Raw genomic sequence first — 20,403 nt, forward strand, 5'->3', positions numbered from 1 at the left:
TCAAGTGCCAGCGAGGTTATCCTAGCTTCTTAACCCTTTACAGCTGCAAGGGTTTTTCCTCTGGCCAGAAGGGATTTTAAAGGTATTTACCTTTCCCTTTATATTTATGACAATTGCACTGGCAGCTCATGTTCTGTTGCTTATTCCCTACAGTCCCTAGATCCTTTTCAGAGTCACTGCTTTCCACAATATAGTCCCCCATTCTGTAATTGGGCCTGCAAACCTACACTGGCCTTGGCACAAAGTTGCAAACGGCTTGAGTCCAGATTTCCTGTGAGATGGTAATACTATGCATTGACGTATTGCTTCAGAGGTCAACAGAAGTTAACAAGGGAGGTTGTGGAATCCCAGTCATTGGAGTCATTTTTAAGAACAAGTTAGACAAAACACCTCTCAGGGATGGTCTAGACGAGGGTTTCTCAACCCATAACTGAGTCACCAGAATGTCTGAAAAAGTAGCGTGGCAGCTCCTGTCCGAAGGGGCTGGCTAGGCTTGACTCCCTGCTCCAGGCACAGCAACCTCTGGGGTCCCAGTGCCACTCAGTTCTGGCCCAGCTGTCATGATAATGCAGGGCCACAACCATAGCAGGGCAAGTGGGGCAGTTGCTCCAGGCACAAAGCCGTGGGGGAGGAAAAAACAAGGCAGTGGGGGGTGGAGCCATAGGGCCCTCCAGATTTCTGACCTCCATTTAGCACAGAGGTTTTCAAACTGTTTGAAATGAAGATGCTTACTTGCTACTGCCCAGGGGAGCATCTCATGGCAGCCAGGCTCTGTGGGCAGGGACCGGCTCCAGGAGGAATTGTGCTACCCACACAGTCCCATTTTTCCATGCCCTCAGCTTTGCACCATGGGTAGCTGTCCTGATCGCCCTGCTGTAGTTACATCCTGGGTGCTGAAACCCTGGAGATTGTAACATCCAGAGTGGAGAGCCAACCCCAGCTAGCCTCACAGCACAATTGCTGCCCTTGTGGAGCACTTAATTATATTGAGAGACTTTGTCTAATGGACACCTTTGAATACATCTATAAAATTAAAGAACATATTTGCTACCACTTTGAATTTCAATTACATTACTATTGGGAGGAGCTCTTTAGCAATTACAGGTTTCTTCTTTTTTAATTCATGTCTAAATTTTGGATAATCTCCCCTTTTAGTTTTTCCATATTAGTTTCTTATTTTATACTGTTTTTCTAATCAATATATCCTTATTATCATCTCTCTGTCCCCAGTGATATCCACAACACCCGTTTTAGCATAACTTGATCCTATAATTATTGCCAAACAGAATATATGAATTCTATACATTTTCATTTTAGAAAATCTTCACCATCATGCAGATCAAGAGTCATGTTAAACTATAACAAAATACCCAAGTTACAATTATTTTTACACACCTTCTAATGAGTATGTGTGTGTGCGCGTGTGTTTGTATTTTTACACAAAGACCAAATTATTTAGGTTGACGTAAGGGTCATTTAGGGTCAGACATTCTGGAGTGAGGAAATAAGCCTTTTTTAGTTCCTTGTGCAAATTCTGCTTCCTTGTGCATCCAATATCTGCACCTAATAAGGCAGGGTTCACAGAAAAAAAAAAAGCGATTGTGCCATTAAAGACTATAATCATACTCATACACAGTGAGAGAGACCCTTTTCCCTCCTTCCTAATGCAAGTCATTAGCGTTTTCATAACTCATTTTGGTACATGGTTATACTTTCAAGTATCTGGGATGGTTAGATATGTCTTTAAAACAAACAAAAAAAAAAACACACAAAAATACACATCATGGTGTGTAAGTAGAGGTGCCAAGCCTAAACTGTCAGTTTTGGCTAGGTTAAGCCTAGATTGCCCAGAATTTGCTTAGTTTTGAAAAGATATTAAAATGTAATCTGCACAATATAACTCCCCACTCCTCATACCATCTTTCACCAAACCCAATACCTGTTAGCAAAGAAGATCCACGTTTTCTACTACTATTTTCACAGAATTCCTTTCAGTTTGTCTTTCCAGGACCTGCAACTCATGAGAAGCTCAAGTGGGTGTATTTATTTTTGTCACTGCATTGGATTACACATTGGCTGACTATAATTGACCCTAGTTAGTTTTTGGGACTGGTATAGTGTGAATTATGAGCTATGTAGCACAAGTGTATTGTGTCAGTTTCCTTTTCGATAAAGACTACTTTCTCTATTACATTTGATACCCTGTGACAGAAGCGTACAGGTGTCAGAGATTAATGTGATTTAACTCCAGTGTGAATTTAAGACAAGGTCACAGGTTGAAGTGAAAGTGCAGGAAATGCCGCATTACCATAAAGATCAAAATTTGGTCATATCCAGTAATTACAAGTCTCTATGGAAACACTTGGATCAGTAGTGCTGAATTGATTTGAGGAAAAATCTTGGCTGCATTTGAGTTAACGGTTCACATGCTTCTTCCTAAAGAAATTGATGGGAGTTATGCACTATGAGAACTGTATTATTAAATATTGTCAAGGACGGTGTTGGAACTAATAATATTTGAAATTATTACTACTAATATAGGAAATCACCAAATACTAATTTAACTATAAATTCCTTTATTAAATCCAAAGGCCAAATGGTATTTTATGCAATTGCTTTAAACATGCCTAAAAATCCTAAATAATAAGCAATTTACTACATCGAAACAGTAACAATTTATAAGTATTTGATCAAGATACTGACAAATGGGCTAGACCAGGGATCAGCAACCTTTGGCACGCAGCCCGCCAGGGTAAGCCTCCTGGCGGGCCGGGCCAGTTTGTTTACCTGCTGTGTCCAAAGGTTCAGCCAATCGTGGCTCCCACTGGCCACCGTTTGCCACTCCAGGCCAATGGGGGCTGCGGGAAGCGGCAGCTAGCACATCTCTCGCCCTGTGCCACTTCCCACAAACAAACTGGCCCAGCCCGCCAGGGGGCTTACCCTGGAGGGCTGCGTGCCAAAGGTTGCCAATCCCTGGTCTAGCTGAAGAGGTGCTTAGACCATGCTGGTTGGCTTCAGTGTGGTCAGGTAGGTATTAGCAATGAATCCTTTAAGAGTTGACTTTTTATTCCTTTTAACAAACAAGTGATGTCATTGCCAATTACTGACTTCAGCTAAAAACCAACTTGAGACAGTTTACCCTTATGTCCAGTCTTAATCAAGATAAGATTTATAACCTTTTTCCCCAAGACCTTTCCTCCCCATCCTTCTTGCTGTCCAACAGTTTTTTCATTGCACTGGCATTCACATAGATATGTGGGATGGGAAGGTCTATGTTGGCTCAGTTTAAGACAGATTCTCTTTGATTGCAGACAGTTTTAAATCAAGAAAAGGAGTACTTGTGGCACCTTAGAGACTAACAAATTTATTAGAGCATAAGCTTTCGTGAGCTACAGCTCACTTCATCGGATGCATCCGTAGCTCACGAAAGCTTATGCTCTAATAAATTTGTTAGTCTCTAAGGTGCCACAAGTACTCCTTTTCTTTTTGCGAATACAGACTAACACAGCTGCTACTCTGAAACCAGTTTTAAATCAGTCACTCCTATCAGTTAGAGGCCTTCTTTTTAGAAACTTCTCCTTATTTCATTAGTTATTCTTTGAACCAGACATCCTTCCTACAATTTATTCCTTTTGGCCTAAAAAAATTATTTTCAAGGCCTTCCTTCTTACGAGTCAGGGCCTCTCTTTACAATACATTTCCTTAACCAATAAGGTAACTTTATTTTTTTAATTTTATACTTATCCCTAGCTCTAACAATCTGTAGGATAAGTACTGTTATTTTTTGTATGCATAAATCAAAAAATAGTAAGTGGTCTAAAGATGGTCGGGCAGTTCTTTCAGGATTCTGTTAAGAGTGCATGGTTAATGTCAAATTTCACTGTGTTTCAGGCAGAATTATGAGCAAAGCCAGCTGTCTCTCTGGTCATAGCAGAATCCTAATATACACAATGGTATTTCCAAGGTACTGCATATATGGCACTTTACCATCTATGCTTGCTGGAATTATGTCTAGCATGACTTTTATTAATAGCTGAAAACTCAAGTTTCCCCATTAAGGAGCCATGTTTAAGAGACCTCTGTTAGAAGATTTTATTAGATCAGGCTGTTTTGTCATATTATTACGCTCCAAACATATGAAACTGCACAGCCTCATGGCCTTAATGGCTGGATCCCAAGAGAACTATAACAAACTGCCTTCGACCTAGTCAGTGACTAACTCTCTTGCAGTAAACTATGAGGGGAGGTGTGATGCTCTGTACCTCAGGGGAAAACACCCAGCACCCCGATGTTCATTCTTGTAAAATGATTGTGTGTATCCAATGCAAAGTTTGTCATGTCGGGTATCTTCGAAAGACTCATGATATACTGAGCATTGTTGTTACAGTAATGTTATAGGTTATAATTTCATGTACGTCATTATGAGGCTGAAAATGTATCCTCATGGCTTAAAATAAGCCCAAGCAAAAACTCTCCAAGAGCAGAGAGGCAGTTCATACCTCATCAGGGAAGGTATGGGACAAACCCAGCCCAGACTCACAGAACAAAGGCAGCAACAAAACGTTCTGTTGGACTCTCAAGTGAGTCACTCCCCTTCTTTTGGCCAGTTTGGTACTGGGAGGAGGTAATGCTCACCTGACTCTGAAGGGGGGATGGGGGGAGGTGAAGCCAAGATGGAAGAAAGAACATGATAAAAGGGAGAGACTTTGCCATGCTCTCTCTCTCTTTCATTTACATCTACAGACACCACACCAACCAACTGAAGCGCTGATCAAAGGAGAGAGCCTGGCTGAAGGGCCACCAGCCAGCCTGTGGTGAGAAGCATCTAAGTATTAAGATCAGTTTAGAATGAGTTTTGCTTTTATTTCATTCAGCATGTCAGAGTCTCTCCTTGAGATAATGAGCCCGGTACATATCCATTTCTTTGTTAAACTGATGAACTCATATAAGCTTGCAGCATCCAGCGGGCATAATGGGACACTGCAAGATGGAGGTTCCTAGGGTTCTGTCTGGGACCGGACATATTGGCTAGTGTCATCTGGTTGCACAATCTAAAGAGCAGCTTACATGCCAGAGGCTGTGTGTGAACAGCCCAGGAGTGGGAGTTCTCACAGCACAGCAGGGTAAGGCTGGCTCAGAGTCAAGGATTGGAGTGACCTAGCAGATCACCGGTCCAGATAACACCAGAGGGGAATGTCACAGGCAGGTCTTATAATGTATCATTTTAAATCGCAATTTGCTAGTCAGGATTGTTTTGATAAAATTGCAGCAACACTCTGTAAAGTTACAAGATTTCCCTGTATGATTTTAACACTGTGTTCCAAACCCTACAACCTTGCCCAAGCAGAAGTCAGCAAACAAGTCTTCCCTAGGCAAAGAAATGTGTGCTCTGCTTAATTTGCATTTAAGCAGCAAATAGAGTCATCAAGTAGGAAGGGAAACAAACAAAGCTCAAACAGGTGTAGAAGGTGTCTGAAACGGAAGTGTCTGAATAATTATTTGAGATAATAAACTGGCATATTATTCCCTTTAAGAAATAACAGACTTTAAATATTTTGTACTCTCTAGGTGAGGGCTGGGCAGAACAGGACATACATTTCTGGCAGGGAAATCTGGTACTGGGGTGTTAGATTACCAATGCTGGTGAGAGCTAGAGTGTATTACCAATGCTGGTGAGAGCTAGAGTGTAACTCAGGTGTGGCTGGGAGGCTGCAGTTACACAGACACTCAGCTTGTGGCTTGGGTGGTGGAAGGCTGTTTGTGAGTGCCTGAGGTGGGAGTTACTTCACCAAGGCAGGGGTGACCCTACTGCCCATTAGTCTGGATTGTACTATGGTATATTATAAATTCCTAAAGCATCTCTTTTAGAAAAACTTCTAATCTTGATTTTAAAATAGTCATGGATGAAGAGTTTACCATGACCCTTGGTGAACTGTTCCAATGGCTAATTACTTTCACCATTAAAAACGTATGCCTTATATGCAGTCTGAAAGCAGGTTAACTAACCTGAGTTAAGAACCCATTTATTTATTTTTTATTGCAGTGTTGTTACAGCTGGTCTGTGTGTGTGTTCCTTGGCCACCCTGCCAGCTCTTGCTGATACTGTGAGCAACTTCTGGGCACTCACTCAATTGCCACCCTTTTCTAAGCCCAGGGTCCTCTAGCGTGTTCTCTTTGATCTTTCTCTTTTCAACCTTGACAAGACAACTAGGGCACCAGAGGAGTCGCATCTTCAGGACTATCAGCTTGGCTATCATGTTTGAGTATTCGTTGGGATGCTCCTTATTTAGAGCATTGTTTTACCTTTCCTGCTTGGTTCCCCTGACAATCCCTTTTGACATAACTCCACAACAAATAATCTATCATGAACGCACATAGATATGCAGCATATTAATAAAAAATACAGGTAAGTTCATCACACACAGTAATGCTGCGTGTACCAGCCTCATGCCCCTCCCCTCTGCTTCCATCCAGAGAGATATTCTTGTTTACATGTTGCTTTGAAGAGACAAAGATTGTCTATTAGATTAAGATCTAACTTTGGGTTTTCACAGATACTGTAGGTGATGGGTTCTCTATAAAAGCCTAGACAGGTTAGGTTCCATTTCTCTTCTGATTCCCTACATTAGGCTGCTGTTCAGGAACTACACATTGAATAAATATTCTCCTTAAACTGTGTCTAAGCCACTGATTTAAGGTCTGATGCTGCAATCATGAGTACGGCAGATTTGGAGCACAGTCTGGGAAGTGAACATCTCTCTTTAATGTGTGACCTGACATAGTAATACTTTAACATGGTGTTTCTAATGGGAGTAGTACTGAAAATTGTAAGATGAAAGGTATTCAAAACAGGTTTCACCATTTAAAATAAAAGAATTTGATAGATGTTCAGAAACAACTTATTGCACAAATTGCAGTATCTTTTCTGCTTGAAAGGAGGACAGTCTCGTGGTTAAGAACTGGACTGAGATGGAGACAGTCTGGGTTTAGTTTCCAGCACTGGCACAGACTACATGTGTGACAGTGGACAAGTGAATCACTCCATACCTCAGTTCCCAAACTGAAGTGGGAATTGTAATACTGTTGTACTTCACAGAAGTGCTGCGAAATTAATTTGTTTGTGTTCTGAGGTGCGCAGATACTATGGTAATAGGCATTGTATGGGGGAGGGGGGGCATCTCCAGTCAGGCCAAGGGAGCCACAAGTGGGGAGGAGGCAAATTCCATGCCTGCCTTAGGTTTGCAGTTGATGGGGGGTGGGGAGAAATGCCCATGTAGATCCTTATAAGTAACAAGATACATAATGCTTATACACCCTAGTTTATTGTATGAGCATCATGAATGGGTTCAATAGTTATTTTTAAAAGGGGGAGGGGGAAACATGCATTTTTCCTAGGGAAGAAACTCACTCAGTTGTCTTTATTTTACAAGAAGCGAAATAGATCACATTCTAGGCAAATACTGCAGAGATGGGGGCCATATAAATATATATATATATATATATATATATATATATATATATATATATATATATATATATATATATATATATATATTTTTTTTTTAACAGCAGGAGAGTTACACACACCGCACTGGACACTGAAAATTCCTCCAAATTAAGGGGATTGGGACTTGCTTGCCTTATTTGTTCTACTCCTATCATACACAAAAACAGATGTTCCAAATAGACATTTCTCCCTTTCAACTGCTACTTAAGTTTCTCTCTCAATAGTATCAGATCACGTGAGAGAAGATGCGTGAAAGAAATATCAATTCATGGGATCAGCCAGTCAACCTTGTCTCCATTAGCAAGTCTTATATCAAGAGTCTCAGGCCAGCCTCCACAGGTTAAGGCTGCAGTTTTCTTCAAGCAGTGGCTGGTTCCTCCTTATGCTAAGATAAAAGAAAGACACAGAAGCAGAGCCTCAAGAGTTAATTCTGAAGAACACTGTCTTATTCCCTTGTTTGATGGAGAAGAACCTGACATATGGACTGCAGGAGGTTTTATGAAGCAGGGGCTCAAAGAGGGTCCCTTCCATGATTCTCTAAGATTATTTCAGGATCCCTAACATTACATTAGATTTATACAATTCCTGTTTTGTTTTTCAAATGAAATAAATAAATACAACCCATAGTTATCTGGCTTGCAGAAAGTGCAAAGTCTTTGCTCTGTAGGGGATAGACTTGTAGAGCTTACAAGATTCAGAACCAGCCAGGGTATACTTACGTAGCTGCATATACACACTTTACAACATAAAATGTTCTACTGTTCATACTCCATATTAAGTTTTAAAACTGATAAAAATTTGTGAAAAATAATTGCATTTTAGAAGCCTAGCAGTGACACTGTTCCATTAGGTTTCAGAGTAGCAGCCGTGTTAGTCTGTATTCTCAAAAAGAAAAGGAGTACTTGTGGCACCTTAGAGACTAACAAATTTATTAGAGCATAAGCTTTCGTGAGCTACAGCTCACTTCATCGGATGCATCCGATGAAGTGAGCTGTAGCTCACGAAAGCTTATGCTCTAATAAATTTGTTAGTCTCTAAGGTGCCACAAGTACTCCTTTTCTTTTTGTTCCATTAGGATTATTTAAGTGCAAAGCTGCAACTCTCAATGTTCAGATTTTTAGAATTAGATGGACACACAAAAAAACAAGCCCCCCAAACCAAAAATCCTTCAAAGGCAATCAAATTGCACAAACAGGAAAAAGTCTATTTTCCCAACATTTTATAACTCCAACTGCACAAAACAGCTCCAAGCATTTGTGCACACACACTCATCCCGAGGACAACAAAAAGCATTGACAAACATTTGGCGTCAGCCAAAAGTGAGAGAGGTTTTTTTGAGGGGAGAGAAAGGAGGAGACCATTAAGATGAATTTAGAAAGGGGTTGCATAGAAGCATTACAGAACCTTAACAGGAACTCAACTTCTGGGGTGAAAGGAGGCAGCAGCAGCAAGTGCACAACAAGAGAAGAGTAACTTCTGCTCAAGAACACAGCTACAAGCAGCTAGTCTTCTAAAATTACTGCAATCTTCAGGGTCCACATAGGACAGGCAGGATCTTGTTTTAATGGCTTTTTGCTTATCCCCGCTCTTCCCTCTTCCCCCCCCCCCAAAAAACCACCCTGCAAGGCACTCTTTCTAACGACACAAGGCCAATTAATTAGAGCATCCAAAGGCAGCCACACGTTTATCTACAAATATAATCTATCCTTGAAGATCTACTACACTGGACATGCAAAAGGAAAAGGAGTACTTGTGGCACCTTAGAGACTAACAAATTTATTAGAGCATAAGCTTTCGTGAGCTACAGCTCACTTCATCGGATGCATTGTAGCTCACGAAAGCTTATGCTCTAATAAATTTGTTAGTCTCTAAGGTGCCACAAGTACTCCTTTTCCTTTTGCGAATACAGACTAACACGGCTGCTACTCTGAAACCGGTACACTGGACATGACACTCACACAGACAGCTCCATGCCTGTCGTTGCCTATCTGCATGCTTCGTGGAATTTCGTACATGCCGCAGGTTTTTCCCTATAGTTTCTCCTCCCTGCTATCAGGATGGGTTGGGGTGTTGGTCTGCAGGCAGCCTCTCCGTGCTAGCTCGGAGCCCACGTGGAGCGGCTGGCAGTAAAGCAGCAGCAGCAGCAGCAGCAGCGCGCTCTCTCTGGCGTGGGACAGGAACTTTGGCCGCTAGGGGCGAGGGGAAATGGCGAGGTAGAGCGGTGGCTGGTCCAGATCACCACCAAAGCTCACAGGCACTGGAGGCACACCCCAGACTCTCTCCCAGCTGCCCCTGGCACCTCCTAGGCTGCTTCAGGCGATTCCCAGGACAGCACCCTTCCCACAGGCTACTTCAGGCTCACTCCCCCACCCCAACCTCCCCTTCCTGGGCTCCTGGGCTCGCCCCGCCAGTAACAACCCCCATCCAGCCCCCAGGCTTCCTCCCCGCTCCTATTCCCTGGCCCCAGGGCTGCTCACCCCCAACCAGCCGCCCGCTGCCTCCCGGGCGCGTGGGGAAGCCGGCTCCGCAGCCGTTTCTCTCCGGGGCAGGGCTCACGGGAACTTTGGAAACGTTTCCCGGACCTAGCAGCGGGTGAGCGGAACCGCCGGCCCCCGGAGCCGGCAGGGGACCCCTGGAGCGCCCCGAGCCCGGCCCCGCGACCGCACCTTGGCTCCTGCCGACAGACATGGGCCCACAAGCAGCTCCGCCAGCGCGCCCCAGGCTTCCGCCTGCCGTGCTCAGGCTCCAGCCGGCCGCGCCCACCGCCGGCCGGGGGACGGCGCCCATTGGCGCTGCCGGCGGAGGGGCGGCCCCCGCCGGGGGCACAGAGCGGACCTTCCTGGCATGGCGGCGGCGTCCCGACGGCCCCCGCGCCGCGCCTGCCGGGCTCCGGCCGGGGGAGCGCGGCTGCGCAGAGCGCGCGAGCCGTGTGCGGAGCGGGGGTTTGACAGCTGCAAGCTCGGCAGCAGCGCATGGCTAGCGCGAGGGGAATAGCAAGCGGTGCAATGCCCCAGCGCGTGTGACCGCTGCGGGGGGGAATGTTATACACACCCCGCTCCTCCGCCGCCACCACCACCTCCTGCCCGGGCTTCCCCTCACCTGACCCGCCAGCCCAACATGCAACCCGGCACCTGCTAAATCAATAATGTACTAGAATGTCCGCGCTGAAAAAGGTAAGGACACGATGATGGGTATCTTCTGTCTCATGCCGGTGAGCGCCCCAGGCTGGGGGCACTGCTGCTCCCAGGCTAACGTAGCCTCTGCGGGCGGCAGAGCGGCCAAGGATATGCAGGAGTTGGGGTGTCAGCATGAAGAGACGGGAGTGAAACGATTGGGCTGAGCGTGGGTCTTGGGCTGCAAAGTCTGACAGACTCTTGTTAAAAACAATGAGAAGTGCAGCTGCTGAGCGCGTTTGGGGGCGAGGGTACAGCTGCTGCTGGGCTTGTTTTGTGGACGCAGCTAAATCCCGTTGGAATCGTGGGGGGGGGGGGCGGTGTGGCTGTTGGGGGTGGAGTGCAGCTGGTGAGGTGTCGGGGGTTTCTTGTGGCATTCTGGTCTTAGCAGGAGCTGCTTTGCTGCTGTCGGGTTGGGCGGGGGGCATCTGCAGCTGTGCCTCAGGAGAGCAACGTTAGAGAGCGGCAGCAGGTGCTAGCAGGGTTGTTGCAGGTCCTAGGGATGGGGCTGCTACTGTTAGGTATCGGCGTGAGGGTTGCAAGAGAGGGTCTTTCCCGTTGCACTGCCTGGGGGCGCATCAGCTGCTGAGCACCCCTGGGATGTTGGGTTCGAGCAGCTGCTGCTGGGGTTGTTGGTTGTCGCCACGCTCGCTCGGGTCCCAGCACTTCTGTGCTGATGAGGATGCAGCTGATTTTGGGGGGCTGCCGCTGCGAAGCTCACTGGGCTGCTGCGCCGCTGGATGTCCAAGGTGCTGACCGGCGGCACAGGGTGTGAAACCGTCAGCTGCGGCTCTTCTTGCAGAAGGCAAGAGACGGTGACAATTGCGCTTTTTGGCCCCGCCGTGCAAAAGTGGAAGCCATACAGCTGACTGGAGCGTGACACAGGGGTTGAGGGGATTTGCGATTAAAAGAAGCATTGCACAAAATGCGCGCGCGCGCCATGCCTGATAGAAACACACAGAGGACATGTTAAACGTGTATCCTACAGACTGACCAGCTCCGGGGGGGCTCCTCCTCCCGGCTTTATATCCACGCAGTAGGGCAGAGTAAGGCTTTTGGCTGGACTGGAATTGAATGGATGTGTGGGAAGGGGGACACGGTGCATCTGATTTCTTTGCCTGGAAGGGACGAAAGCGCTGGAAGCGAGGATGGTGGGTTTTCACAGACCCATCATTGTAAGGGTTGCTATGTGAGGATGAAACCCGAGAAAAGGCTGGTGTAACCAAGCCGCCGCCTCCACCTCCTCTCGGCGGTGTAGTGCACGGGCGGCGGCGGAGGTTCTCTAACGCGACCCGCCCTGAGCATTGGTCCCGCGGCAACGGCTTGGAAGTGGGTGGGGAGGGGGGATGCTGGGGTGCGTGTGATTATCCTGGGTGCGGAGGTAACTGATAACTGGCTCAACCCCGCTACCATGGAGGAGCTGCGCAGGGTGCCGCTAAAGGGAAAGGAGGGGCAGGGAAGAGTGGGAACGGGCTCGGAGGGAGTTTGGATTTGGCGAAAAGGGGGAGATCCATTTCCCTTGCTTGGATAGCTGAGTCCGGACGCTTTTCAAGAAACGGAACCGAGACGCTGCCGGCGTTGTCCCTTGCCTGGAGCTGGGATGCTGCCTGTTGGGGAGGGTTAACTCCGGCTTTGAGGGTCGGTTGGCTTGATCAGTGCAGTCCGCATCTTGTACCGGAGACCAAATAAGGCTAAGGCAATAAATCATATTGCGTGTGTCTTATCAATGTAGCCAACTTGGGTAAAGTGAAGAAGCTCCAGTGACTTCCTCCTATCTTCCTAAACAAGGAGATAAAAGGAGGGGCGGAGGGGGTACATAGGTAGAAATTATATCCCAGATAGGTTATAGAGTAGCAGCCGTGTTAGTCTGTATCCGCAAAAAGAAAAGGAGGACTTGTGGCACTTTAGAGACTAACAAATTTATTTGAGCATAAGCTTTCCTGAGCTACAGCTCACTAGTGACCAGGGAATATTGAGGATTGCTTTTCGGAAACCCATGTTAAATGCCTTTTGTGGCAACCAAAATCACTTAATCACTTGGCATTTTCATGCAGCTGCATTTGATGTACTAAACACGTTATGTACAATAAATTGTAAGTATTAAAAATTATTAATGATTTAACTACACTCTTTGTGGTGGGGAATCCATTACAAACTAGCATGTCTAATTACTTTGTGGAATAAAGGGTTGAACACCTCTCTAGAAACCCTCGAGGGAGATAGAGCCACACCTACACTCTCCCCCTACTGTAACAAAGTCAGATCTAATCTCTAGGTAGGAATATCATGACTGGAAAGTTATAAAATACTTCTAATATGCCCCCCCCCAAATCTTTCGTTGCTCTTGGAAACTAGCAGATCATATAAAGCTTGTAAAGAGGAAGAACCAATAGTCGTAGCAGTTCATGCTGTTGCCTTGATGCTAAAATGAAGAAGTCATTAATCAGGATTTTCTATAAGCCAAATTGTCCTGTGGTGGCTGCTGGTTACTAAGGCTGTGTTAGCAATTGCGACAGATTTCAGTGCGTTTTGTTGCATTTTCTATTTCATGACGATTTAGATAGTGAATTTCAGATGGTGTGATCTCGTCCTTAGATGCAGAGAACAGATTAAAATTTTGTATCCAAGTATGTATTAGAGGATGAGGGGAAAAGGAGGAGTACAATAGCAATTTGTAGGTATTCAAATCTTTCATCTCAGAAATAGTAATAATTACCCCCCCCATCATTTTTACCAAGACCAATATGTTCAGTAACATAAGTTATGCAAAATTCAGATGAATAATATGCCAGCAAAAGCATAAAGAACTCCTAATTTGCACCTTTTTTTAAAAAAAAAGCTTCCCAGAGCCATTTTCTCCTCAGCCCTCCTCTTTTCCCTTGTAACTTTGAGGGGTTAGGATCAAATGGATGGTGAAGTTTTTCCACTAGAGTTGGATCCTTAGCACCCATACAGAGTCCCTCCTGACATGGGTAGTCCCATTAACTTCAATGGAAATACTGCATTTGAATAAGGCTTCACAGGATTAGGGCTTTAAATTGTTTGTTTAAAGTTTAAACAATCCTAATAGCAATTTTAGATCAAATCTAGTAATTCTGATTCAATGTGGAAGTCTGACTATGCAAAGATGAATATATACATATCAAAAATTAGTCAAGATGATGGGACTGTTTTATTTCTTTCATTGTCCAGGTTTTGACAGACTTTGCAATCTAATGATCTTACTATTAGGGCCCTGATTTTTTTCCAGTAGTAATTTGCGTATTCTTATCTGTAAACTCATTTTATATATCTTTAAGTGCATTATAGGTACAACTAATGGCATTTCCCCTAGTATTATAAATTCTTTTTTAACTCAGACATTAATTATGTCCTTTTTGCAGTTTGTTTCCATTTGTATTTTACTACATCACAGGTTTAAATTGGTTTACCCTGTCTTGGATATAAGTGATAGTTGACACACTTCCAAATTAAAGCACTTAAAACAAAATCATGTGTTCCACTAAACTTAAATCAGTCTAGATTGTGTATACCCAGGAACAAGACTATCAAACTGAAGTGCTCTTTAATTGATGGTGTGTTTCATCTATATTTCTCTGGAAGTTATACTGCTGCAAAACTGGAGAACTGACAAAATTGAAGAAATCCAATACTTCAGATCATCTACATAGGGTGACCAGATAGCAAGTGTGAAAAATCAGGATGGGGGGGGGGGGGGAGTAATAGTTACTTATATAAAAGACAAAGCCTTTAATATTTGGACATCTGATCACCCTATCTATGTAGAAGTATGAACACTTCTACACCAAAGCTTTTCTTGAACATGTGAAGGAGCCTAACTGGAGATTACTGACAACCCTGGTGTGGGTTATTTTTTTTTCCCCCTCGGGTGGTGTGAGCTTAATTCTTTGTACTGTATCCTGGAATACACCATGGGAGTACATTAGCTGTACTCCCATGTACTTTATGTATTAGTACATAAAGGATTGATTTTAAGAAATGATTCTAGATGTGCTGCAGATGTTGAAATTATTTTCTAATGCAAATATATTCAAGATACCTAATGTATGCTATCAATTTCCATTCAGTATTTGTGTTCTCTCTGGAAAGTTATTAGTACAAAAAATGGAAATCTTCTACTACCCCTGTTTTGTCCTTTCAGAGCTCAGCAATTATACATAAAAAAAAACCTATTAAAAAGTCATTCCACATGGATTAAACAAAAGTATTTAGTTTCATGAATGCAATTTTATATTTTTACAGCTGCATTATTTTTAAAAAGATCAACCAGATTTTATTACTGTTTCTTTTAAAAGGGATTTTGTTGTTTTTATTCATGAATCATTTTGTATGCTCTTGAAGATATCTGGTTTGTAGTTTAAAATTGTATCAGATTATGTTAATGATTTTATGACAGAGTGTTATGCACTAGAGAGTTAATTCTGAGTGTTACATTCAGAGCCTGTGAGATCCTAGAATAAAGAACAGATTTATTATGTCTGCATAATTTAACTAAACAAAAAATAAAGGCTAGATCTGTCAAATATAGTTGATTCTTTTTGAGATTATTTTTTAGCATTTTTTCCTTAGTGCTATAAAATGCTATTTGCATGCACTTTTCAAGCAATATACCCAATTTCCATTAGGAAAAAAGTAGGAAATACTTATTGACTAGCTTCTTATAATTTGTAGTCCTACTTTGCAGATTATTTAAATACCTAGCGTAATTTTAAACTAAATTTACAGTGAAACCTTTTTTAAATAAGCACTCAGTAAACAGAGTACTTAACAGGTGATCAGGAGCAGTACTATATTAAGCAAGAACCAAAATCTACAGAGTGGAGCCCTGGTCCTGTTGAAGTCAATGGCAAAACTCCTAGTGATTTCAACGGGGCCAGGATTTCACTCACAGCTTTTACTTAGGAAAAAGTCCCACTGAATTTAAACACTGTTAGATACGGTATATTCTCAAGACAAAAAGAGTTGCTTGATTAGGGTTTCAATCTGCAAAGTCCCGAGCACCCTCAACTCTGACTGAGATCACTTGAGGCATAATTGTATTCTAATAAAGCCCTCACTCCTGCCTAAAGTCAAGTTACTGGAATATTCATTATTAAAATAAAATGTGATAACTGTGAAGGCAAGTGGTTGCTTTATTAGGTATTCAACATATGTGATCCTGAAAGGTGCTGAGCACTCACAACAATTTTTAAATCAATACTAGATGTTTTTCTGAAAGATATATTAGAGTTCAAATAGGAATTAATTCAGGGAAATCCTATGTCCTGTATTGTGGGGTCAGGAAGGAATTTTCCCCAGGTCAGATTGGCAGAGACCTGGTTTTTTTCCCCTGACTTTTTTCTTTTGCCTTCTCTGCAGCATGTATCACTTACAGGTTTAAACTAGGGTAAATGGTGGATTCTCTGTAACTTGAAGTCTTTAAATCATGATTTAAAGGAGGAGGCCAGACTAGATGATCACGATGATCCCATCTGGCCTTGGAACCTATGACAAATTCCCATTGAAACTCAGCACTATGAGATCTCCCTTATTTTTTTCAATCGTATGTTGATTATCCTGATAGAGCTGTCCCTTCTCTTCACAAATACCGCATTTTACTCTAATAGTGGATGCTACAATAATATTAGCAAGGGATTCATAAATAATATCCTCAGTGATGGAACTTTGGCTTGATAGAGAACTTTGTTAGAATACATGATGCAGAATACTCAATGGAATAATTTTTTTTTAGGTTTAAGAAAAGTGTTAAAATTGTGCACCTATCTTTACTATGCAAGGGGAAAAATCTTTTGCAGTTAAAATGTAGTCAAAGCAATTTCTTTTTATGACTGTTATAATCCTATGAGTAATTTTGGTAATAGAGAGAATGTTGAAACATCCCTTTTTTTTCCTATGGTTTACCATTGGGGGCTCTTTCAAACAACATCAGTGAAACAAAAACAGCTGCTGCAATTTTAGCGCATGAACAGGACAATTCTTATTAGCTATTTCCATTCATCACCATAGTGAATTAGCTTATTTAAACATGCATGATAAAACAGACGATTGAGGCCTATTAAAGCAGAAAACTAATGTTAGCCCCTCAAGTATGATGGTAACGATATAAAGTATCGGTTGTTACAAGTGTACTATACAGAACAAATATTTCTGTATTGATACAGTATTTCATTATTAGGATAGAGAGAGGACCTCTTCCTTTTAATATCTGGGGGGAGGGGGAGAATAAATGCTGTACAATTTATCTTGCTAAACTCAAATATCCATGAACCATACAGCTTCCTTTCCTCCACTAGTTAAGAATACCTGTGTATAACAGACAGTATGTCAACAGCTATGATCAAACATAAGTATAACTAGGTATGGATGAATCAGAATCTCTATTGTAATAGACCTGACTGTGACTACAAATAGTCATGCTATATTCCATAAATACCAAAATAATAAGCATATGCCCCCTGAACCATTTACACTTCAGCAGAACTGATTATTGTTATGTTTCTTTCTCTGACTCTCAGTTTTTGGCTTTTATCTGCTCTCTGATTTCCTAGATACTATACTTCTTACACAGCTTACCCAACTATTCTGTTTTCCTCACTGACTTTTCCTTTTTCTCTGTCTTGGTGAGTTTTGAGAAGTGAATTGCAAATAGGTTGTGTTCTAGCTGTCTTGGTTCTAGGCTATTAGAAAGACAAGGTGGGTGAGATAATAAAAGATATCATCTCACCCTCGTGTCTCTCAAATAGTTTCAAGCAAGACACTAGCCCTTAGGTCTCCTACTAATTTCTATGTTTTATAGCCACATTCTTCTATCATTTAGAAATGTTTTTCCTCTCTCATTTTCATGAGATGTGTGACACAGAGGAATAGTGGAGTGTTTATTTCGAGGCTGCAGTCACCTGATATGGGTCAGATATGCCAATAGTTGATACTCCCATCACAGTATGGGAGTCAGCATCCACTAACTCCAGTGGGTGCTTTTACAGTTGTTGCTTAAAAAAAAAACAACAAACAAACAACCCAACCATGGCTAATCTGACAATAGTGAAACTGATTACATACAAAATGCTATCAGAGGCGCAAAGTAAACAAATTGAAAGAGTAAACAAAATATTTCCTCTTTACTCTTAGTTGTCATGGGTAACTTTAGTAGGTAAATTTTGTTCATGGAAGTATTTTTTTTTTATTACTTGACATTGCTTCTTTAAGTAGTAATGGCATTTGTAGATGGCATTTGCAGAATAATGAGAGCAGCTTCTATGAGCACATCAGTTTGTGCACCTATATTCCACAATGAGCAGTTGGACTGCTTTGCCAGTGATGGTACTATGGAATTAAATTCAAGCAAGTAAAAAACAAGTGTTTATTATGATTTTGGGTAATTCGGTGCTTTACAGAATCATCATCAGTCAGGTACCAGAGAGGAACAATTTTGCATTAGTGAGTGTCTTCTTTGCAGTAAGAAGTAGAATGAAGTTCCCAGCTTTCATGTCATTCTCCTACCTTCACAAGTAGCCCATAAAAACGGCATAAAACAAATTGCTTCAGTAGCTTGTGTGGAGGTTTTGTTCCTGGAATGTTGTTCTTTGAATGGAAGGCAAGAAAGAGGGAGAACTCTCCACTTCTTTTGTGCTCCCCAGGCAACCCATAAAACAGACCTATACCCTACCCCTGTTCAATCCTTGACAATTTATGGTTTAAATAAGCCACTGGAATATGAAGCTCTGTAGCATGAATTTTGGTACACATCAGATTTTGTCTAAACAGAGCCCTAAAAGAGTAGGAGAGAAGCCGACTCATTTGTTTCATTCACTTAAGGTTCTGTCTACACTAAAAAAAAAAACAAACAAAACAAAAAAACCAACAAAAACAAAAATAAAATGTGTTCTAACTCAGGTTAGATCACCTGACTTAGCTAACTCTGGTTAAAATAGCAGTGAAGATGCAGCAATTTGATTTTTAAGTCAAGTTAGCAGGTCAAGCGTAAGCCTATAGGGCAGCCTTGAGTTGAATTCAAACTGCTAATTTAAGTTAAAAGCTGAGTTGTTCTGTCTTTACTGCTATTTTAACGGGGTTAAAAACACACCTTTTTTGCAGTGCAGATATGTCCTAAGGGTGAAATTCACTCTGTGCAGTGGATCAGTACAAGGCCTATCTTGTATTCTCTACACAGCAGTGGTTTTCACCCTAAATGAACGAATAGAGAAGGATACTAATTATCCTCACTCTGATGGGAAAGTAAGCGATGTTCTCCTCTTATCTGAATTGTCTTTCTCCATCTCCCTTCCAAATTTTATAAATCTGCATTACCAGTAGCTTTTTGGATCTTATTTCATACAAGAGGAGATATCAGTAAAACAATTACATCTGAGGTCTCTTGTTTGTCTACATAAATTCTGTTTCTTCTATTCCTCCTCCTTGAATAGGATCTCTGATTGAAACATGTAGTTTTAATAATGCTTACCCACCTTAGTAAAATGTTGTCATCTACAATTGAAAAATGCTACTACATATATGCAAAATATTATTCTTTTCCACTCGCTGGTAAGTCTTTTGGGCTCTCATTGGTGAGAAGGATGGCTGCTAAGCTCACTTTCCCTTGAGTGAAATGCAAACCTCTCTGTTTGCAGCTCTTGCTGGCTGCTGGACCATGAAGCTGGCTGCATGGTTTCCTTCATGGCAGCTCATACCTCTATCATCTAACCACTGGCACATTTTTCTGCCTGATTAATTCTTACTTGGATTTGCTATTTGTGTTACTTAAAGGCAACCAATTTTAACAATTTATTTATTTTAATGTCTTGGAAGTTGCATCTGTAACACTGAATCTGATATTCTTTCAGTCGAAGGAGTTGCTCTTAACTATTTCAGCTTTAAGAGGGTAATTTTGTACTAAAGAGATTTTGATAATAAAGAACCTATTATTAATGAAGTTTTCAGAATGGCTAAATGGAAAGAAAGCAGCAAAATCAATCGGTTCAGAAATTTAAGTTTGTTTTTATTTTCTGAAATGGAAGTGGACAAAGTACATATGATCTGCTGACTACCAATCATTTTTTGTAAGTTCCATTTGGCTGAAGGTTCAAAGATTCAGATAAAATAGCTATGGTTCATTAATATTGAGTAGATTATTTTATATGGGATCTTAAATAATTTGTTCATTTTGGAGATTGTCAGGAATATCTGCCGAGAGTTGCTTATAGTATAGTATTTAGAAAATGCAGCTATGCATTTAGAAGTCCAACATCGTTTATGCTATGAAGTGAGAACCCAAAATTCAGAGAATCCCATTTTCTTGCAGGAAGCTTCCCTACCCCCTAAGTGTTGAAGGTCTCAAAAATTAGTAAATCTGAGAAACTAAGAATTCCATCAATGACGAGATCCTAATTCTGCTAATAATGCAACAGTTGATAATACTGTATGTAAGACTAATTCAGTCAATGTTTCCCCCAAGTATTAATTTAGAATTTCTCCTAAAAAAATCCCAATATTTGTAGGTATTCACTTATAAAAGTGCTGCTCTAATATTTCCGAACTACTGCAATATCTTCTTCTTCCTGTAGAACAATACACTCTCAGCACTGACCTCTTTAGGAAGAGTTGCAACAACTAAAATCCTTCACAATCTCACTGGAATTGAGGATTAGCAAATTAAAGATTTTTGCCTTGTCTTACTTCAGAATGTACTTGCATCTCCTCTCCCCT

At 42.0% G+C, this 20,403-nt stretch overlaps 2 protein-coding genes across 9 annotated transcripts in view; one reads left to right on the top strand and one right to left on the bottom strand.

Annotated features, from left to right (window-relative positions):
- Nucleotides 1-10,321, bottom strand: part of ERICH1 (glutamate rich 1) — a 121,449-nt gene extending 111,128 nt beyond the window's left edge. For 5 of the 6 annotated variants that reach the window (XR_006279783.1, XR_006279784.1, XM_043510340.1 and 2 more), the window contains exon 1: nucleotides 9,985-10,309. Coding sequence is in view for 4 of the 6 variants with exons in the window: in XM_043510340.1 (XP_043366275.1) it covers nucleotides 9,985-10,294 (310 nt within the window). In the remaining 2 variants the exon portion in view is untranslated. Of the gene's footprint in view, nucleotides 1-9,984 lie in introns of all 6 variants that reach the window. The other variant, XM_038396687.2, reaches the window with a different exon arrangement.
- Nucleotides 10,322-10,406: 85 nt separating this feature from the next.
- DLGAP2 (DLG associated protein 2) overlaps nucleotides 10,407-20,403 on the top strand; it is a 725,030-nt gene continuing 715,033 nt past the window's right edge. For all 3 annotated transcript variants that reach the window (XM_043510336.1, XM_043510335.1, XM_038397100.2), the window contains exon 1: nucleotides 10,407-10,680. Coding sequence is in view for 2 of the 3 variants with exons in the window: in XM_043510335.1 (XP_043366270.1) it covers nucleotides 10,663-10,680 (18 nt within the window). In the remaining variant the exon portion in view is untranslated. The remainder of the gene's footprint in view (nucleotides 10,681-20,403) is intronic.

Source organism: Dermochelys coriacea, chromosome 3 (genome assembly GCF_009764565.3).
Source record: "Dermochelys coriacea isolate rDerCor1 chromosome 3, rDerCor1.pri.v4, whole genome shotgun sequence".
Taxonomy (NCBI): domain Eukaryota; kingdom Metazoa; phylum Chordata; order Testudines; family Dermochelyidae; genus Dermochelys; species Dermochelys coriacea.